Genomic DNA, 20151 nt, shown 5'->3' with positions numbered 1-20151 from the left:
TTGCACGCGGCGTACGAACCAAAATTATTTTCTGTTTGTACGCGGCGGGCGTACGAACAATATTTGTAGTTCGCATGCACACACTTGTGGCACTGAAGTTTCAACCCACTCAACCAGCTTTTGTGAACAACTAATCACCATGCCCGCATTGCTTAGGTGGTATTGTCAAGTTATTCGTGTTTCTACGGTAAATATACGTATGAGCTCCGCGTCATGATGGTTCGTAGGACATGCTGTGCGTGCGCGTGCGTGCGTACGTGTGTGTGTGTGCGCGCGCGCTTGCGCCTTTACCTGCCTTTACTGGTAAGGAGGGCTCCAGGCCTGCCTTCTAACCTTCCGTTACTAACCACTAGTGCAATTCTTTTTTACTGCGAAGCAGTATACCTCTTAAACTCCCAGGCTACTACTGGCTACACAAAGAAACACACCAGGCAGCTGCTGGCTGCACCCAGGCTACACAAACTACTGGTACCGCCAGGGATCGAACCTGGCCCGAGTGGAAAAGCGGAGCAAGAGCTTGCCGACTAAGCTACACCCACACGTGGACACGGGGAGACAGACGGTGGTTTGTATTCAGCATCTGGGGGGGAAGGGGAGAGCGCTTTCTGGAGGTGACGCATGAAACATTAAGAGTGAGGGGAGGAGGGGGCAGTGAGAGAGATGGCGCCATTGGCGACTCCGTATTTGTGCTCGCCACCTAGCGGCCGTTGCGAGAATTGCCCTAATCAGGTCCGGTTGCCAACTTCCCCGTGACACAGCACAGTTTAGCGTCATAACTGCGTAGTTGTTGTGATTCCGCCGAAAGAAGATCAAAAGACGATCAAGCGGCCGTGTGAGGAGCTTTATTGCGTCCCCTTCGGTGTAACGGCGCGATTGAAGTACAGCAGTGCACACTTTTACCGCTTCCCGCAAGAAGCAGACAATGCACCTTGCAATACGCTGTGGATACGAAACATACGGATTGGAAAAAAAGTGACACCCACCATGCAAGTTGGCCAGGAGGTGATTGGGGAGCAGCTTTAGTGCCATACAGTAGTTGTGCTCTTTGGGCGCAGAAAAGGACAACTGTTTTTTTCGTGTTTACTTTCAGTACGAAGAATTATTTGGCTAATTCACCAGCTATGCTGTATATGACTGCCAGGCTGCGAAACTATCTAGCCTCTTATGCCGTACTATAACTCACTTGCCTGTGAAGGTGATGGCTGCTATCAGGGCTATAGCGTCACAGCACGATGGCTGTTATGGTGGGGAAGCAAACTTTAATGTATCAATTGATGCGAATCATATTCCCTCAGCGCTTACACTACAGGATCCCTATTCTGTAAGGACCCATTTATTTTTTTGCTGGGTGCTTGAGCCAAAAAACCTTTTACATTTAAAGACAACCATCGGACATGAATTCTATGAATTTACCTACGATTTGAAAGGTACAGCAGAAACCAACACAGGCTGAAGCGAGCGCACAGGATTTCAGTTCAGTTGAGGAAGAGAAATTGAGAAATTGAGCGGGAAATCACGAAAGGAAGATCTAAAATTAAAGGAAAAAAAGACAAACGGAATGAGTTCACTATAAAAAAAACAAGGAAAAACAAGCAAGAAACTTAGCAATGCAGTTGGCGACCTCTCCACAACCTTCCAACCATTTTCGCATTTGTTTGTGTTGAAGTATTGCAAAATATCTGATCATCATGGCGAAAGCGGCCATCATAGCAATGTAAGCGTGACGTGTAGCTCGCAACAGAAAAGTATTTATGGGGTTTCGTTATTTGACAACTAGCAAGGTCAGCGGCCTCGTCAGTCCACCCCCTTATCGCCCCTGAAACTGGGTATTAAAATGAATTTTCGATTGAAGACGATTTCGATATAACCGAGTTCTGAGACTTTAACGAATTCACTATGCCAAAACTTTGCTGTATACAGCAAAACCAATTTGCTGTGCAGGTCAGCTGTGCCACAAATTAATTTCAGCAGGCATTTGGCAACTGACCAGATGCTCATCTACAAGATATCCAACACATTCGGGATTATACCCAGCACATTCAAAGAAAGTAAGTGAGACTAACACAAGTCCTCCACCATAACAGTTTATTTCGTTGGCACTTTTTACATACATACTGTAGCACATTTTTTCCGGTTTGCAAAATTACACTCCAAATATGCACATGCAACCACATAACTGTGGTCCCAATCTCCGTCATCAACAAAAAGTGGAGACATTTGTGTTGAGTGAGTACAAATGATGTCGCAATGCAAGCACGAAGCTCGCAGTAATAAGTGCTGAGATTGTTACATCACTTGCCTTTGAATAACACAACACAAGCACCACAAAACGAGTTCATCAGATAAACATACATAACGACATGTCTCAATGGATATGTCCGTGAAAGTCGTGCATAGGTGTACCGTATTTATTCGAACATAAGGCGAGGTCTTTTTCCAAAATCCGTAGTCTCAATGTCATACCTCGCCTAACATTCGAAGCTCAACATATGGCGATTTTTTTTAGTCTCCAAACTGCACCCCCTCCTTATAATCGAATAAATACGGTAAGTAAAATTAAAGAGAGATGAGGATATGACACTGCACCATAAGATACAGTCTGGACAGATGTAATAACCCTTCTTCAGTGTGGCCAAGAAAGGGAAGGAAAAGCTGATGGTTTGGATAATCTCTGCCAATCTCTGCTTGTTCTGTCACGCAGCAGTGAAAAATCATTGAGTGCAGGCCTTTGATTACGACCCTGTATTCTTAATCCAGCTAAGATCTGCAGAATCTGTAGCAAGATCTGTAGAATGAACAGAAATCTTACAAGCCATTTTTTTTTACACGACACGCGATACAAGTGCTGTGCACGTACCCTGCTGTGAAATAATGGACAGTGATAATTAAAAACACCCATTAAAAGTGAACAAGCACTGAAAAAGTTGCCTTTGTTTTTAAAGTTAGTTCTTTTGTTTTGTAGACCTGTTTTCTTCGTTTGTTCATTTTATAAGTACTTTAATCTCAAGCTCAAGTAAGCCATGCCATCTACATGAAACCTGGACACTTCAAATATTGCTTGCGGCGAATACAGCCATTTGGCTTTGAATTTTTCCCGTTGTCGAACGTATGCCTGATACGCAGTATGGATTTGGCTTTGGCTAACCGGCTTACTGCCTATAGCTGAAAAGGCTTCCTGCAAGGTTTAATTCATACTTCCTTCCTCTATCCTACCAAAACACCAGCAGCATCGACACGAGACACACTTACAGGCTGGGGCTGGCACAGAATTAGATGCATGCTTAACTGTGGATAAACTCTTTTCCCATTCTGTTCACTACATTCGGGTTTGTTAGTGCCACCTCTTTACTGCAACCATAAAGGGCCATGAAAAGAAACTACAACCATGGTTCATTAAAGAGACTGCTTTGTACCAACAACAAAATTATTTTATGGATATAATCTAGATAATAACGAAAACAGATGATGCAGTGGTGACTCCCAAGCTGTTTTCGTGGGAGGTCTCTATGATATCACACCCGTCGTGGTGGCTCAGTGGCTAAGGCATTGTGCTGCTCAGCACGAGGACGCGGGTTCGATTCTTGGCCACGGCGGCCGCTTTTCTGATGGAGGCGAAAAGCAAAAACGCTCATGTGTACGAGATTTCGGCGCGCGTTAAAGATCCCCAGGTGGTCAAAATTAATCCGGAGCCCTCCACTACAGCACGCCTCATCACCTGTGTTGCATCGGTGTGTTAAACCCTACAATCAATCAATCAATCAATCAATAATCTATGATATCACAGAATCTTGTTTGTCCGATTAGCGGTCAACGAACAAAGACACCGCCAAGAAATGACCGGGCAATAGTAGCGTGGCACCTAGCTCCATTTGATTTTAACATTTGAATGCTAACTTGAATTTAACACACTGGTAACTATGTTTTTCCCAGATGGCGCTACCATACTCAGCGACAAACTGTTGGCCGCCGTTGTTTTGTTTCTGGCCGTGTTTGCACTTGGCTGCTTTTGTTACGGTACAAATTAATCGTTTCGTGAAACATGGGGTATGCTCGACAAACAGGCTCACATAAGACAACATCGCTTACGCCAAACGGCCAGTGTCGTGTAAGACAACTCCAAAGCAGCGGACTGCTTTGCATCTAAAACAAGCATAGTGCGCCCAGTACCAACAGCAGTGCGCATCGGTACTTCTATGTTTACGTGTATTCCCGTAACTTTCGTTGTTTACCCTACCATTCTTACTGCTGTAAAATGAATATGCATTACATTTAAGCTCAAATAGTTCGTTTAGCAAGCTTAAAAACCCTGCCTAATTTGCGTTTGCTTTTGCCGGCCTCAGCCAATCGCACAGCTGAGCTCATGTGACATCATAGGTTCTGTTGCGGAAATGAACTAATGGCTCGCATGGCCCTTCCCTTTTTTCCTCATTACATAGCTTATTTGAATGAAGTGTTAGTAAAAAGTGGTGTCAATATAATTCTAACGAGGCAACCTTTCGAATGAACCAAAAGTTGTGTTTTGTCTGCATGGCCTTAAACACATGCAACAAGTTCATACATTATTATTTACCAGAGGGCTACTGCCCATACAATAACTTTGATGCAATTCCTCTACAGTGGAGAATAACAAGGAATTAGAAATGTGCAAAGCATTTCAATTTCACATTGACGTAAAAGAAACGGGCAGCACTACACCTATTCCACACACTTTGGCCTGCAGCGCACATCAATACATAAACTGGCTTTGTCCAATAAGTACCATTCTGTTCAAGCAATGCATCACGATTAAATGTTTAGCAATGGGACACATTTTGACGCTGAATATATATATCCGCAGACGAGTTGTGCAAGACTACAAAGTAGGTGGCATTACGAGATCAAAAAACTGAATGCGAGGTGAAGGTAAAGAGTGCACAGGAAAACTGCCCCAGCTGTTTTCATGGCAGCAAACAACTAGACATCCAGTTCTAGTTAATCTTCTCACATTACGCCTTCCAGCCTATGCGTTGTTACAGTAAGAAACACCGTCCTGCGTCGTACAAAATTCAAGCTACACGAAAGCCTCATTGAAGACGTCGATAATACCTTCCCTAGGATGTTGGTGACACAGCCAGAGAGTTTCAGATTAATCTGGACGCATGAACATCCAACGTCACTCAGTTTTCCAGAGAGCTCTTTAAAACTTGCAGCAGCCCACTCCTATTCTGATGTGCTCAACAAAAGCGGCAACTTGCAGAAGCAAAAGCGGGTAACTTGAAATCTACCCTTTTGAATGCAAATTCATGTATTGGCAGCATCACTTCCTGACGAACAAAGAACTGTAGACAAGTTTGAACTGCCCGACCTTTCGGAAAACGCAAAGATGCATGTTGTTCTCGCAATCCCTTCAGAGCCTACCACATGGCCTAAGAAGTTATTGTTTCTGTGCTCTTGAAGAAATCAAAAAGAAAAAATGTACTTGGTTTGTTTCAGACATTTCGTGTCTCTAAAATCTGGCACACAGCCATCAGCCGACACTGTACAATGATCAAATATACATGGTGAGGATATGTACATGCATGTTGGGTGCTTATGAACCTCAAACAATGGCTCACTTTTTCCAACCAAGGCCTGAAACCATCAGCTGGTTTCAGAGGAGCAAGTGCCGAATGCCAGCCACCGTGGATTGCATTGCAAGGGGTCAATTCTAGTGTGTTGGCTTCGCAGAATACCAGCAGTAGACCACAAGCCATGTGGGCAGTGTTACCAAACTGGGCCTGGAAATCAGCACTGGGCACCCGCAATTCCAGTGACTGCAATTTTAGTCTCAAATTCCAATGACCGAAATTCCAGACAGCAATTCTAGTGCCTGAAATCACAGTGCCTGCAATTACCACAGCTGCAATTCCAGAGCCTGCAATCACAGTGACTGCAACTCCATCAAGTAACCGCTATTCGTCTGCAATTCCTATGATTTCAATTCTAGTGAGCAAAATTCCAGTCAGTATAATTTCGGTGCCTGCAATTCCCTAACTGCAATTCTCAAACTGCGATTTAACTGACTGCGATTCTAGTCTGCAATTCTTATGATTGCAATTCTAGTTAGCGACATTCCAGTGACTAATTTCAATGCCTGAAATTCCCTCAGCTCCAATTCCCACAACTGCGATTCTAGTCTGCAATTTGATTGCGTGCAATTCTTATGATTGCAATTCTAGTGAGTGAAATTCCAGTGACTGTAATTTGAGTGCCAGAAATTCCCTCAGCTGAAATTCTAGTCTGCAATTCTTATGATTGCAATTCTAGCGAGCGAAGTTTCAGTGACTGCAATTCTATCAGCTGCAATTCCCACAATTTCAATTCCAGTGACGGCAATTGCAACCAGTGCCTGCAAGTCAAGTGGCTGCAATTCCAGCACCTGCAATTCTAGGCCTCAATCAGCGCAACAAATTCCAACCACACTCGCATTCGCAATACCTTCACAGAATACATTCGTGTCGTAAGGAGAGTGAGCAAACCTTCACAATCACGACAGTGTTTAGCCAAACACAGCTCGTTCTTTTGGCAACATCAATTCATATTCGAGCAAGAGTGTATGAACAATGAATACGAGCAAACCTGCACAATGACGGTGCTTAGCGAGACACAGCACGAATGCATTTTTTGGCAACATTATTGTGTAATCGAGTGCATGAACAGTGAATACTGACAGAACTTGCGTAAACTTGCCTGCTAAGCACAACGCAGACTGTCCCCTTACACCGTAAGCTATCACAGTAAGGCCATGCTAAGTAAACACATGCCAGCAGATAGTAGATTATGTGACAGTGTGAGAACCACTGTACAATTTGTGGGACTTCACCGCTTCCTATTACTACAGGTGGGATCACTACGGCAAAGTTCAGCCATAGCGCACTTGCAAAAATTAGTTTAAAAAACATGGCTGCCAAATGAACACGGCAACCCAAGCTGCCTGAATTACTGGTTGCATTTTTGGTGCACTTGCATGAGTTTGACAGAAGTCCTAATGTTCCGAAATGGAAGATCAGGGGCGGAATTCTGAGTTTAGTCGGTTTCAAAGTGCCCACTTCGAGCGAGCCTTGATTGGCTGAAGGGAGACAACATGAACGCAATGCAAAACGAGCAAAGCACAGCCATTCGTTTCCGTGCATGTCGTAGACCCAGCACATAGAACCATGTCCCCAATGAAACCATGTCACAACTTGAAACAGACGTGAAATGGATGTTTTCAAAACGGACACACCTCAAAATTCCGTCCTCGATGAAATGATATAACGATGGTGTAATGACATATAACATGGTAACAAGAAGAAAGGTTTGAGATGATAAGGTCGAGTATGATGATTTACATAGAGCCCTTTGGCCAACAACCCTGAATCGATAATGATGAGGACGTCAGTGACGACGACTTGGTGAATCGGTTAGTGTGTTGGCAAATCCCTAGTTCAGCAGAGATGATGACGAGAGTGGCAGCGGTTGTTGCGTCCATCAATGGAGCAAACTGAATCGGCATCTGCCAACGATACAGGATAAACAGTTATCCCACAAAACTTTGCTCCACTGCCAAGTCCATCGCTTCACACGTTCTTGGATAGGCAGTCGTCAACCTAACTGCCCGAGAAGGGCGAGCATCACAGCCAGCGCGCATACGGTGAGTTCCAGTCCCGCTCAAAGACTGCATTCAGCTGCTCCCTTATCGGCTGTGATGAGGAGTTCGCTGATTGGTCCACGATCAGTCCGACACCACCCGTGTTGATGAAGTAGTCAGGGGTCCAATTCGACGTTCCTGCAAATGATACACCCTGTGTGAGAAACTTCAACCCGTACCACCAGAACTAAGTAAAGGTAACTTAGCAGCATCACTATGCTGCCTTGTTTCCTTTTATTAACCCAGTAAACTACTTGAACAAGCCGTGATCACAACAAGTGCCACTGCAAAAAACTACAACACTAGTTACACTAGATGTAAATTTGCTAAAATGTATTTTTCTTCTGTGACAGTATAGAGAACTTCTTTACTTAAATGCATAAGTACCTGTGAGCACAGAAGCGAAAACATAGGCTGGAGACCATAAGAACCAGTAAGACAATGAGCGAGTGAGTGATTGAGAGGGTGGGAGAGTGAAGAAGGGTGATTGGAGCTTCTGTTTTCGCACTCACCAATGTACGCCTTATTGTCGGTGACCATGTACTTGTTGTGGTTCACTCTTCCAAATGGTATCATCTCTTGCTCGGGCGTGAACGCGGGCACCGTGAACAATTTCTGATGGAGAAAAAAAAAACGAGTACGCAAGTTGAGCCGACCAATGTGAACAGACCAACGCAATGCAGACCAATCCCACCCTTTACTTTCTTTCCAGACTATACCACAACTGTGGTTCTGAAACACAGAATTTCTTGTGCAGCTGCCAGACAATTCTGTTGAAGCCCAATCAGACTGTAGCACTTCCGAAACTGGGTGATCCCAAACTTGCTGACATCCTTGAAGTCTCTTTTAGGGCCCCCTAAACGTCCCTCTTTAGTATGCAAAACCAAAATTTTATCTTATTGCAGGGTAAATGATTCCATTTAACTAAGTCTCCATAGGTTGAAACTTTTCCAGCAGTTTTCTTCTTTTGCCCCTTGAAGTAAATATGGTTCACCAGGCAGCACACCGCTGTGCAATACTACATCAACGTTGCTTTTTGACCACTGCAAACTGCTCAGCCCCAGCTCTCCTCCATGGCTTGGTGAATTTTTGCCTGTTTGCTACTAAACGTTTCATTTTTGTTTTCACTTTCACCTGAAGCAAGTTTCAGTCCTCGCAGAAAAGTAAGCGTTCGCGCTTTGCAGGTGCATTGCTGCCATTTTCACTTCCTCCTCGCTCGCATGATTTGAAACCCAGTATTAAATTAAAATTACCACCGATATCTGACAACTGCAGCCTGTTCCTGCACATAACACAACCGGCCGCTTGGCTTAAAAAGAAAAGGAAAGTGTGAAAGTGGCTAAGATAGTACTGTGCAGCCACTGCCTTCATTCCACCACCACTGCCTGCATGTGATAGGCGACCGGCAGAAACCCTTCACACGGCCTTAAAGAGCCCGTGCAGCACTTACCACCCACTCCTCTGAATGTTTTTTGGGGTAAAGTCTATTGTCCCAGCAATCTCCTCCTGCAAGAATTATGAAAATCTGTCCCCTATCACCGTAAATTATTCCCTCTCAACTCGACCGTGGACAACGCGACGAAAGCTCCGCACTCTCTCCTAGAGAGGGGCGCAGCTCGCGGCATTCTCTTCAATGGCCTTCAATATATCACAGGCCGAGGAGCTTTTTTCCTTTTCGCCGCAAAATAGAGGGATCTATTTCTGGTCTGGTGCCACAAAAAAGCAGACATGGCTGCCTGCTCGCAAGCACGCGCTCAGGCTGGTAGGGCCTTTTTGAAGCAATGAACTGCTTGTTGTTGAGTGGTCTCGTTGAAAGGGGAGTATTGAGTTCATCACTCAAACTATGCGCACACTCAAAGCACAAAAGAAATGCCAAAACTGTGCGTACGGGTTCAGGCATAGAAATGGTTGGTACACAGTGCCGAAAACGGCGTACTGTCACAGGAAATGCGAGAAATAGGCCGCGAAGTTGACCAGCGACAGCCAATAGGACAGCCATGGCCACAATGGCGTCAGTTAGGCCATGCCAGGGGTGCATAATGAGGAAAATTGAAGAGAGTGCGGTTTGCTTTTCCGCATATTTTACAGCGATTTGCACGCTCACTGCTTCGCATGGACGTGTAATATTTGGCTCAGGTATTCCTGGCAGTGCAATCTAAACGTCGTGCAATTTTACTTGCACTGCTCAAAGAGTGTTGCAGGGTTTCTTTAACTGCAACCACGAGTGCTTGACTGCTGTGTTTTTGATATGCAGGGTGAGTAAACGAGGTCACTAATCGCACGTACCACGTGTATGTTGACGTAGCGTGACCGAATCACCGAAAGTGACTGCAAGTAGTTGATCATGGCGTGGTGAGTGTGGTTCCAGTGGCTGATGAGAAGGTGGACCTCAATCCCGCGCTCGATGGCCGCGGACCTCAGGGCGTCGTCGATGCGTGGCCAGAACCTGGGCACAAAAATGGACGCCAACACAATGCACATTAACGGCTTGCAATTGCAGCATTGTAAGACCTGGGAAAAACCCACAAAAGAAACTTTTACATGACTTGGGACCCATTGCCGTACTTGGGAAAAGTTCGAAATGCCCACACAAAGAAAGACAGTAGTTGAACATAAATAGCAAAAAGAAATAAAAAATATAGGGCAGCAGTAGCTTGCACAAGTGTAGACATCAAGCAGGTATACGACAAAGTTGAAATTAGGTGCCTCTTACAGGCTATATGGTAGGAGCAAGTGGCGGGCACACATAGAGTAAACAGCACAAAGCTACAAGTAGGTTGCCCTAAAAGAAGCAATGATAATTTCTATACAATGACCATCACACCCAAAGTTACAGCATCAAGCAATGTTATTTTCCTTCTTTGCCAGCGAACGTTCCGAGCCGCAGAAATTTTCTTCAGTGGCCCCTCGTCGCAATGTAAACAAACATCTTAGCATAGCAAACTTGCACCTGCGAATTATGCTTTTGAGCAACAGGAGGGCTGAGCCAATGCAAATTTTCTCCTCTTTGAACTCCTCGCCGCGTTTACCACTGATCCTCAGTGATTCAAAATTTATCACCGTAAAACACCCTTCGAATCATCGTTCCTGTCCGGTGATTGCGCACACGTGCAAATGCCTCACAACAATGATCTTTGCATTGGTGTCCATTCACAGGTCCAACCAAAGCTGAGTCGTATATTGCAGCCAAGAAATGTCTTCACAACTTTCTTCCCGCCCAAGCCACCTCAGATATACCAGACCTACCTCAAATGAGGCAGGGAAAGAAAATACAGTCAAGTCCACTTATAATGATACCGTTTATAAGAAGATATCGGGTATAGCGATGAACAACTATGGCACCACCCACTTTTGTATGCTTTCTACGGTAAAATAAACCACTCATTACAATGCTCCAGTGCCGCGATATCGGATGTAACGATTGAATCCGGTTCCAGCAAGTGCGCAAAATGCAAGCTGTCGCCGGCTCTCCGCGCCGAAGGCATGCACTGCAAGCCGCGATGCGCCTCTCATCCCTTCCACCGCTCAAAAAACGAGTTGACGGCGCTGCTTATGAGAAAGCTAGAGAAGGAGGGGAGCAGTTTTTCTTCCGAACCCCATCCCGGCGCCGCCGCTTTGGTATCACCCTCACGCCCACGCATGAGATCGCGAAGCCACTTGGTCGCGTGTTCACTTGTTATGTCACATGCGCACCATGTGCACTGCTTTGAATTTGACTAGGTGCCTCTTCCCCGACCGCCTATATTTTGCCCTCTCCTACTGCCTCCGTTTTCCTGCAGAAGGGATATCAGGGCCAACGTTTTGAAAACATTTGATAGCCTCATTGAGGAGGCGATCATTGCGTGGATACGTGCTGCGGACAGTGGTGACAGTGATGAATCTGACGACATGGTTGGGCAGCCTACTCAGGTAGTGTATTCGCAGGAGGCCCAACGCATGACACAGTCCCTTGGGGACTTCGTTTCCACCAAGGTGAATCACTTAGGTGAATCACTTATAGGTGAATCACTTATGGGTGCTCTTGAAAAAGATATGCACTAGACTGGCGTGCGGCAAACGAAGCTGACTGACTATAACTTCTTTTCCGCAAATAAGTACATAGTAGTACAACCTTGCTTGCATGCGAATAAAATGGTTCGAGCTCTGTTTCGTCTTTTTTTTTTTTTTTTTTTGCAACCCGCTTATAACAATTATTGGCTAAAACGATGACATTTCTATGGCACTTGGATATTGTTACAAGCGGACTAGACTGTATAGCAGGAAAGCCTACACATAACCGGCACACCTCACAACTCGCCTGTGAATAAGTAAGTGGCACCTGTGCTGTACGGTTGTTTCAAAGGCCTTCCGAAGGCCTTCGAACCAATTGTCTATCGAGTGCCCCACTGAAAATACACAGCGCGCACTTGTAACTGGGCATTCAACTGTCAATCAAAAGTTGCCGTGTAGTGCAGGCATTACAAAGTTTGTAAAACACCACCTCTTCGACTCAACCCGCCATGCTTTGATAGGTGTTGTGTGTTCAAATGCCCCGACAAACCAATCAGGGAGAGATACGACGCACACACACAACACACTTGTGCCACTGTGTGAGGAACACGGCAGGAACAAGAACAAGAGGACCAGCTTATTGTGAGGAGCAAGAAGAAGACACTGCAAAAAATGGCCACGTGTCTGCTCCTTTCATTGCAAATGTCAACAGAAGACGATAGTCGACTGGTGCCCATGCCAAGTAAATGCCTCCTTTCCCTTTCCCGCTCACCTCTCATGCTGTTCCTCTCCCATCTCATTCCTCCCAAGATAACACGCTAGAGGTTTGCTCAAGTCAATTTAAATTTACTGCGTTCCACTGCTCGAAGTTGGGTGCATCGATGCCAGCGCTGCCGTACAGCGGAGACGCGCGTGAATTGAGGCACCCTACTACAATGTTTATAGAATCACGTTGCCCTACTCCACATGCGTTCCAAGTGGAACGTGGAACCTATCTAGTGGAACCTTTCATTACTGTTGCTGTTTGATTTCTTAAGATGCCACCAGAAGTTATAGTGGCGTGGGAAACAGCAGGCAAAGGAATAAATTTTTTTTTAGTATTTCATTTGCTATCGCAAAAACCAAGCATCTCTAAATTTCTTAATAAAGGAACGCTTCAAATGTTGCTTATGTATTGATTTGCTGCCTTATATTTGCATAATGTTTTGTTCTTGTTCAACAATGTTGACAAGTGTGAACACTAACACCGGACTTCAACGTTTAGATTTGGCTGCGAGTATATAAGACTATTGCGCAGCTTCTGTTTCACTTTGGCCGGGTGGCTGAATCGAGTCACAGACAGACAGACATACAGACAGACCAAAATTTCTGTGTTTAGGTAGCCCAAGAAAGACCATCGTCTTTAAAAACCCAGCCACATGAGACACTCACAGTGTCGGGTGGGTGTAGAGGGAGACGGGCAGGTAGTCCATGACCGCAATGTGGATGAACTCCTGCGCGTTGGCGATGACGTCGAGGATGCTGTCGATGTCTCCCGCGCGGCCGTCAGGGCAGAATGGCGGTGGCGAGCTCTGCACAACGCCCAAGACAATGCAAAACATCTCTTCAGCCTGGTCCTTCCACGTTCTAAATGCTGAAGTTCAGTGAATACATGGCCATCACGTAATGACTAGATAAGATAAGATAATTACACCATAATGATCTGCTGTGAAATGGGGTCACACACATACCATTGCTAGTGCCAAAATCAGCAATGATCTGCCTAAGACTCCGTGAAAGTAACACGCATAAGAGGTCTTTCCAGGAGCAACGTTTTTCGTGATAATCACGTACTGTCGTTTTGGTCCTTGCGCAACTACAAAATTTCGCTCTTGATCAACAATGTAATAAAACCCAATTTTCCTGTTTTGTTAAACCTTTTCACCTTACCCTATCGTAGTACAAGGCAAGCCTCCAATTTCAATTTCAACCTTCCCAAATGTAACAATGTATATGGTAAACACCTGATCGAGTTCAGTGGAGTCAAAATATGGAACCACCTTCCAATAGAGGTGAAAAGAGAAAGAAATTTTAAAGTGACCACTGAAGAGCATCACAAGTCTAGTGAAATTTTATCTGAAACTCTTGTTATATGAACCTTCTTTTTAGTGTCATTTTTCTCTGGATTTGTTGTGTGTATCTGTGAACATGTATAATTAAAGTTGTATGACACACAGTCTTGTGTACATTTCAATTTTTCTAGAGCACTTCACGCTCTGCCGCTTAATTGCTTGTGAATTGCTGTGAAGTGCTTGTAATTTCATATTGGGCCGGCCACTAGCCTTTGCAGCTATCGGTCCAAACAGTGTTCTGTACATATTTCGTGTTTTATGGAATAAAGTTTCTCTTAAAAAAAAAAAGTTTTGCTAGGAGTTGTACTCCACCTTAAGACTTCCGCTCCTGAATCAGCAGCTACCGTATTTATTCGATTATAAGGCAAGGGTGCAGTTTAGAATAGAAGGCGGTGCATGACTTTGAGACTACGGATCTTGAAAAACAAAACCTCACCTTATACTCGAATAAATACGGTACTATTTCGCACTGCATTTCAAGTCTTCCTACATGCAGATGTTTCAAATCTTGAAGTGAGAGCTGCTAGACAGCCATGAACTTGAGCCACCGAGAACTGCTGTTGAATCACCATAAACCATGCCCAGGGGACATTTTAATAAACACAATGGAGACATGCCACTCCAAAACATAGCCGTAAAAGCGGGTTTTAAACTATCGAGCAACATTTTGCCCTCCCCTCGAGCTCTTCTGGAAGCTTCCCAGGGTGTCAACACAACTCACCGAGAAGTATGCTTCTGTCCACGTCCCGTTAAAGTCGACGCGTGCGGGCGTCTCGACATTGATGTCGGTGCTGAGGTCGGCTGGCCAGTGTGCCGGGATGGTGGCGTTGGGAAGGCCAAGGTCCCAGTACACTTGGAAGACCTTGTCCAGGTCCTTAGCCAGGCAGCCACAATTCAAGATCACCGCCCCCAGCTCCTTCACCTGCGACGAGACAACACGATTCAGGGCTTGCTTCACTGGGAAGGACGATATTGCAGATTGAGGACACGTTTGTCCCTGCTTGCCCCCCCAAAACTTAGGTAACTTGTTCGACATCCATTTCCTCTTCTTTAATAAGGGGGCAGATGTAGACCTGATTGAGTTACTAAACGGTAGCTCTTTCAAATTGAACGGAGTTGTATTTCGTCTTCATGGTCCATTTAACCGAGGAAGAATGAAATTTTTGATCTCTGTTGACAGGAGTTCAGCACCACCACTCGTTTCCTGCTGCCACACTCCAAGAGTGGCTAATGTGCCAAGTTCCTCCAGATTGCGACTTGTAGACTTCAATTTTTCTACTCCTATCTTCTAGGAAGCTAAGTGGTTCCTTTGGATGCTAGAGAAAGGCAACTTGAACATGCCTTCTCCAGTTAGTTATGCCAAAGTACAATGTTGGCGTGGCACTTTTCAACAAGTTGTCAGCACTAAATTTGTTTAACTATCGTTTGAATGTCAGAAACAATCGCAGGGGTTTCGCACAAGATACTTCAGCATGAACCCACATATAGTTAGTGTACACACCACTGAGACAAAAGAAGTTTGGTTGGATTGAATATATATGCAGATACACGTATGCTTCGAAAAGGCTCGAAACCGCACAAAAAAATTATGAGGCTAGAAGTTAAAAATAGTATTGACAATGGTATTAACAATACAAAAGATTTAAATTACACCTACGTGAAAGGTATGAAAAATTGCAGAGCTTACACACATAACGCGAGATGGGAATTGTTACATTTACGTCTGCACTACTCATAATCTGTGAACATGTCGGAGTTCTTACAATGCAATATCATCAACCCAAATGTCTTGGCAGAGTATTTTGCAACAGTTCAACAATTGGCACAGACTTGGTGTTCCTCTAAAAATTCTGACCAGCATGTTGGTTTTATAAATGTCTTCTCCAACAGCGCCTATTGTTACAAATCTGAGGATACCTTGCGAAAACATGCCAATACAATTACATTTTTTTTACATTTAAAAGTGCCTGTCACCATGAAGACTTGAGCAAGAACAAATTATCACAGGTGAAAACTTTTGAAGTGTTCTAGCATATTCCTATGCTTTTATTTGCCATTTTGCAATGATGTGCATATGCAACGTGCATATTGGGATTCCATTTAGCCCTGTCAAACATACAACATTGCTGGGATGTATTTACAAAAAGAAAGTTAGTTATTTAGCGAATAAAGAAAATGCAAGCTGCCAAAAAGGCGTAACAAAGTAGATCTAACCTGTGTCAGAGACCTCCAATCCATGTTGGCACTGCCGATGTAGATGTGCTCATTGTCCACAATCCAAAACTTGGTGTGAAGCACCCCAGCCTTCATAAGGCGTGTGAAGTCAACGCTTCTGACAGTCGCAATACCTGAAGGCAAAACGGAAAAACTTGTAACTTCACCTGGTAGTTGGGCACTGCAAATTGTTTCTTTTAAACAATTTTTTTAGTTTTTAAGTAAACTCTGGGAAACTTGCCAGTCCTGCTGCTTTTTTCTCACTGATTTCAAATATGCCATTATATTTTTAGCCAGCCAATTAGTTCCCCGGATAATTAGAGATAATAAGCCATTTTTGGAGGAACAATAGAGAAAACAGTGTTAGTCATAAAACTGCAATCTTTATATTTTCTGATACTATAAACCATAGTGAATGCAATAAGAAAGTGTTTTTTTTATGTAATGCTTGGAAGTAATTTTACATCTCATTACAATTTGGTGGCAGCAGTGGCCAGGGCCCATTTGGAACGCCTATTTCAAACACCAAAGTTTAATGAGCTGTAAAACTACTTTTAAGCATTACATCAAACAACCACGTTCTTATTGCGTTCACTAGAGTTCATAGTATTAGAAAATATAAAGATTACACTTCTACGACCAACACTGTTTTGTCTATTGTTCCTCCAAAAATGGCTAATTACATGTCTCTAATTATCTTCGGAACTAATTGACTAACTAAAAAAGTAATGGCACATTTGAAACCAGTGGGAAAAAAAGCAGCAAGACTGACACGTTTCACAGTGTTTACTTGAAAATCAAAAGAAGTTTTTGTAAGACAAGCGTCCCCCTTAATTAAAGAACGACGAAATACACCCCTGATTGTACAAGATTGCGTTTACTGTTTATGCAGAATAATTTCATTTCGATGCAACTCACCCTCCTTCACAAGGTCCTCAGTGTCCAGGTTGGGTTGTTTTTCCGTGGGCATGTTTTGTGCAACTTTGATGTCGATGGAGCGGTTTTTGCCGGCTGCGACGATTTCCCTAAAGATTTCTTCCCCCTAGGGCAAGGACGAAAGCAACAACACAGGTTATTAAAGAATTGTGAGGACTAAAAAACTGCAACATTCTCGGAAGTGCTAAATGTTCCAGAAATTGAGGCGCGAAACCTCAGTGCTCTCTTAACAACTTGCTTGATCATCAAAAGTGTCCACTTTTTCGTTGGCAAGTAATGAATGGAAAAAACATGACCCGAATATTTATAGCACTACAGAATAAGCGAGATTTTCAACAATGGTTAAAAATGAACCTATTATTATGCAAGCGGAAACATTTACTTCATTCTCATTTGTGTGTTTGTGCGTATATTGTACCCAGCTACGTATCATGTAACCATATTCTACTGTTCTGTGTATAGCTGTGCTTAAGCAATATTGAATACTGAATTCAAGACAGGGGCAAATACCCCGACGATTCTTGTTCCGTGTTTTCCTGGTCTTTACATAAATCAACTCTCACTTGAACTACTCAGCCACATTGAAGGCTTTCTTATTAATGTTGTGTTTTGTAATGCATACGCTAATGTGCCAACCATTATTAAAGCCGCCGCATTTATTTTCTACTAGCAACTTTTGTCGACTCATGTTTTTGTCCTCTTCTTGGTCTCAGCTAGAAGCTTTAAAATGATCACATTCCGTTAACGTTATTCTTTCCTTTCTATTGCCATGTATGCGTCTTTATTGCGCATTTATCTGAAATTTTATATTCACGCCCTTCCTGCAAAAACCGCCGATGGGATTGGCGCATATATAAATAAACAAACGAAAAGCCACTTCATCATTGCTCCTCCGACACTTTGCGATGGAAAGAAGCTTTTTTTCGGTTACAGGTTATGTTTCTCATTGCAAATTAGAGTTACAGCCTAACACCTGGATGGGGCCTTTGTCTAAGCAAAGCCAAAACTACGTTGTGGAACCAAAAAAGTTGTGGAAAACGGTGCGCACGCTGAATGCTTCTCGAGTGAGGATGCGGGAAGGCCGCCATGAATAAACACACCCGTTTTCTCCTCGTACTTTTACGATCACACGCAATTGGATGAGGAGGGGGTGCAGAGAGTGAGTGTGGTTGAAGACAGTAAGTGATCGTCCACATGTTAGTGAGTGAGTGAGTAAGTGAGAACAATGAGTGGACAAAGTGAAGTGAGAGAGAGAGAGAGAGATGGTTGGATTGTTCATTTTCAAGTTTTATATTTTTTTTTAAATTCAGGGGGGGGGGGGGGGGTAACAATCAGGTGCTATTTTTTAAACTTATAAACGGGGAAAAATCGGCTTTTTCATAAAAACATTGCAAAATTTCAGTTTTTTCGGACTAAATCTAGAGTTGTGTTAAGTGATAAACTCAGTTCATCTTATCAGAAGGTATCATGAGCTTCTCAAGTTTAAGGCGTTAAAATTGAGCTGATACTCGGGGCACACATCATGGTTTTCTTGCAAATGCTCTCCAAAATTTCGCGTTTGTTTGAAATGAATCAGTAATGATGACCGTAAACAGCATTCATAACCTCCAAGAAATAAAACATTTTATTCACAAAACGCTGGTCATGGATTTTTTACACATCCCTGTTTACATACGTTATCATCTCCATGCGCAACATGTCGGTCTCCATTCGAAACCTGTCCGGTCGTTGAATGTATCTCAGCCAAGAGAAAGTTCTCTCGACATCGCAGATTCCATTAGGTAGGCACAACAATGTTAGTGCCGCATTTGCCAGCCTGCAGTAGCGAGCGGTAAAGTCATGCCAATACTCAATGAGTTTGAAAGTAGTGTTTGTGGCCCGGGGCTTGCTTCCACCAAGTACTGGTTGAGAACAGCGGACCGTCAGCGCACGATTGTGCAGATCGCGACTTTGAAAATGTCCATTCGGGGAGAAATCGGGCTTAGCCCGATTCTGCTGAAACATGTTCGGGGTGTAAAAACCAGGTAAAATTGGATTTTACCCAAAAATGAACAAGCCTAGTGATAGTTTATGTAGTAGTGAGTAAATAAGTGAGCTCAGTGAGTGAGTAAGAGTGTGAGCAGAGTGAGTGAGTGCAAAAGTGGGCAAAGTGGAGTGAAAGACAGTAATACCCGTGCCTCACGTACATGAAAAATGACATTAAGTGCTAAATGCCTTAAGTTTTAATGCCATTAATTCACTGCTACACGAACAATCTGATGCCATTCGCTCTAATGTCATTTTTGGTTTCAGGAGTTTCATACAACTCATTCGCCTTCCCAAACTCTTTCAATCTGCCTACTCTCGAACGCGATGAGCACCAAAAGAACCGAACGAAACTCTCAGCACCAGAGTATTGACACAAAAACATAGCTGAACTTCAAAATAAGATGATTTTTTTTGCACTCTTTGGGGAGAATTTCTGAAGAAGAAGAGGTTCACTAAAACAGTGAAAAAAGGCAAAACATCGTGTTACTGGTCGTTTTGAATTTTTCAGATTTAGCTACCGCTGGCAGGCGACGGCAGCTGATGAAGCCACTTTTAGAAACGGCTCATATTATTTTTTAGAAAACACTATTTCTCATAACATTTTCTCTCACAACAAACATTTTTAACCTTTGTATAAGACTTCTTTCTCCACGTTAAAAACTTCTAAAATATGAGCGCATTTCTCTTTTCGGTCATTATCACCATCATGCCTAACGCATTTAATGCCTTTGCGTTTTCACGTGTAGCGCGGCCCGCCCAAATAATGTCATTCAGTACCTTAAGGCCTTAAACACTTAATGTCATTTTTCATGTACATGTGGCACGGGTATTAGTGATAGTCAGTGTGCCAGTCAGTGAGTGAAAGAGTGGGCATAGCAAAATGAACGAAAATCAGTGGGTATGTTCGGTAACCTGGCAAAGCCGATTTGAAGAGCATGCGCATACAAGCCATTTCTTTCAGGTGCCAGTTCGACAACTTTGCAAGAAAACTTTGCTGACGTGCTTCCCACCTGCCATGCAGACGGGTCCTCGTATATGTCGCTCCCTCGAAGCGTCCAGTAAAAGGACGCAATCTTGATTTCTTCCTTTGCCAGCTGAAGCAGCGTCTTCCAGCCTTCGAAAGTGCTCACGTGCGTTGGAGATCCGCTTGAGAAGGTCAGGTTCTCCGGGATGCTTTCAACCAGGGTAAACCTAAGGCAAAAAGAAGGGCATTGCAGTGAAGCA

The 20151-nt window shown here is 43.8% G+C and overlaps 1 protein-coding gene across 5 annotated transcripts in view; it reads right to left on the bottom strand.

Moving 5' to 3' along the window:
* Positions 1-2600: 2600 nt before the first annotated feature.
* The window catches only part of LOC144142495 (5'-3' exonuclease PLD3-like), a 116349-nt gene continuing 98798 nt past the window's right edge, over positions 2601-20151 (bottom strand). For all 5 annotated transcript variants that reach the window (XM_077674043.1, XM_077674039.1, XM_077674040.1 and 2 more), the window contains exons 3-10: positions 19938-20118; positions 16882-17005; positions 15964-16097; positions 14471-14671; positions 13070-13209; positions 9935-10094; positions 8161-8263; positions 2601-7786 (exon numbers count right to left, since the gene is read on the bottom strand). In XM_077674043.1, the coding sequence (XP_077530169.1) occupies positions 7632-7786; positions 8161-8263; positions 9935-10094; positions 13070-13209; positions 14471-14671; positions 15964-16097; positions 16882-17005; positions 19938-20118 (1198 nt within the window). In that variant the 3' untranslated portion in view covers positions 2601-7631. The remainder of the gene's footprint in view (positions 7787-8160; positions 8264-9934; positions 10095-13069; positions 13210-14470; positions 14672-15963; positions 16098-16881; positions 17006-19937; positions 20119-20151) is intronic.

This window comes from Haemaphysalis longicornis, unplaced genomic scaffold (assembly GCF_048455015.1).
Source record: "Haemaphysalis longicornis isolate Haplotype H1 unplaced genomic scaffold, Haemaphysalis longicornis Haplotype H1 scaffold_6, whole genome shotgun sequence".
In the NCBI taxonomy this organism is placed as follows: Eukaryota; Metazoa; Arthropoda; class Arachnida; order Ixodida; family Ixodidae; genus Haemaphysalis; species Haemaphysalis longicornis.
Note: the sequence above shows the minus strand (reverse complement) of the source record. Positions and strands in the feature narration are given on the sequence as shown.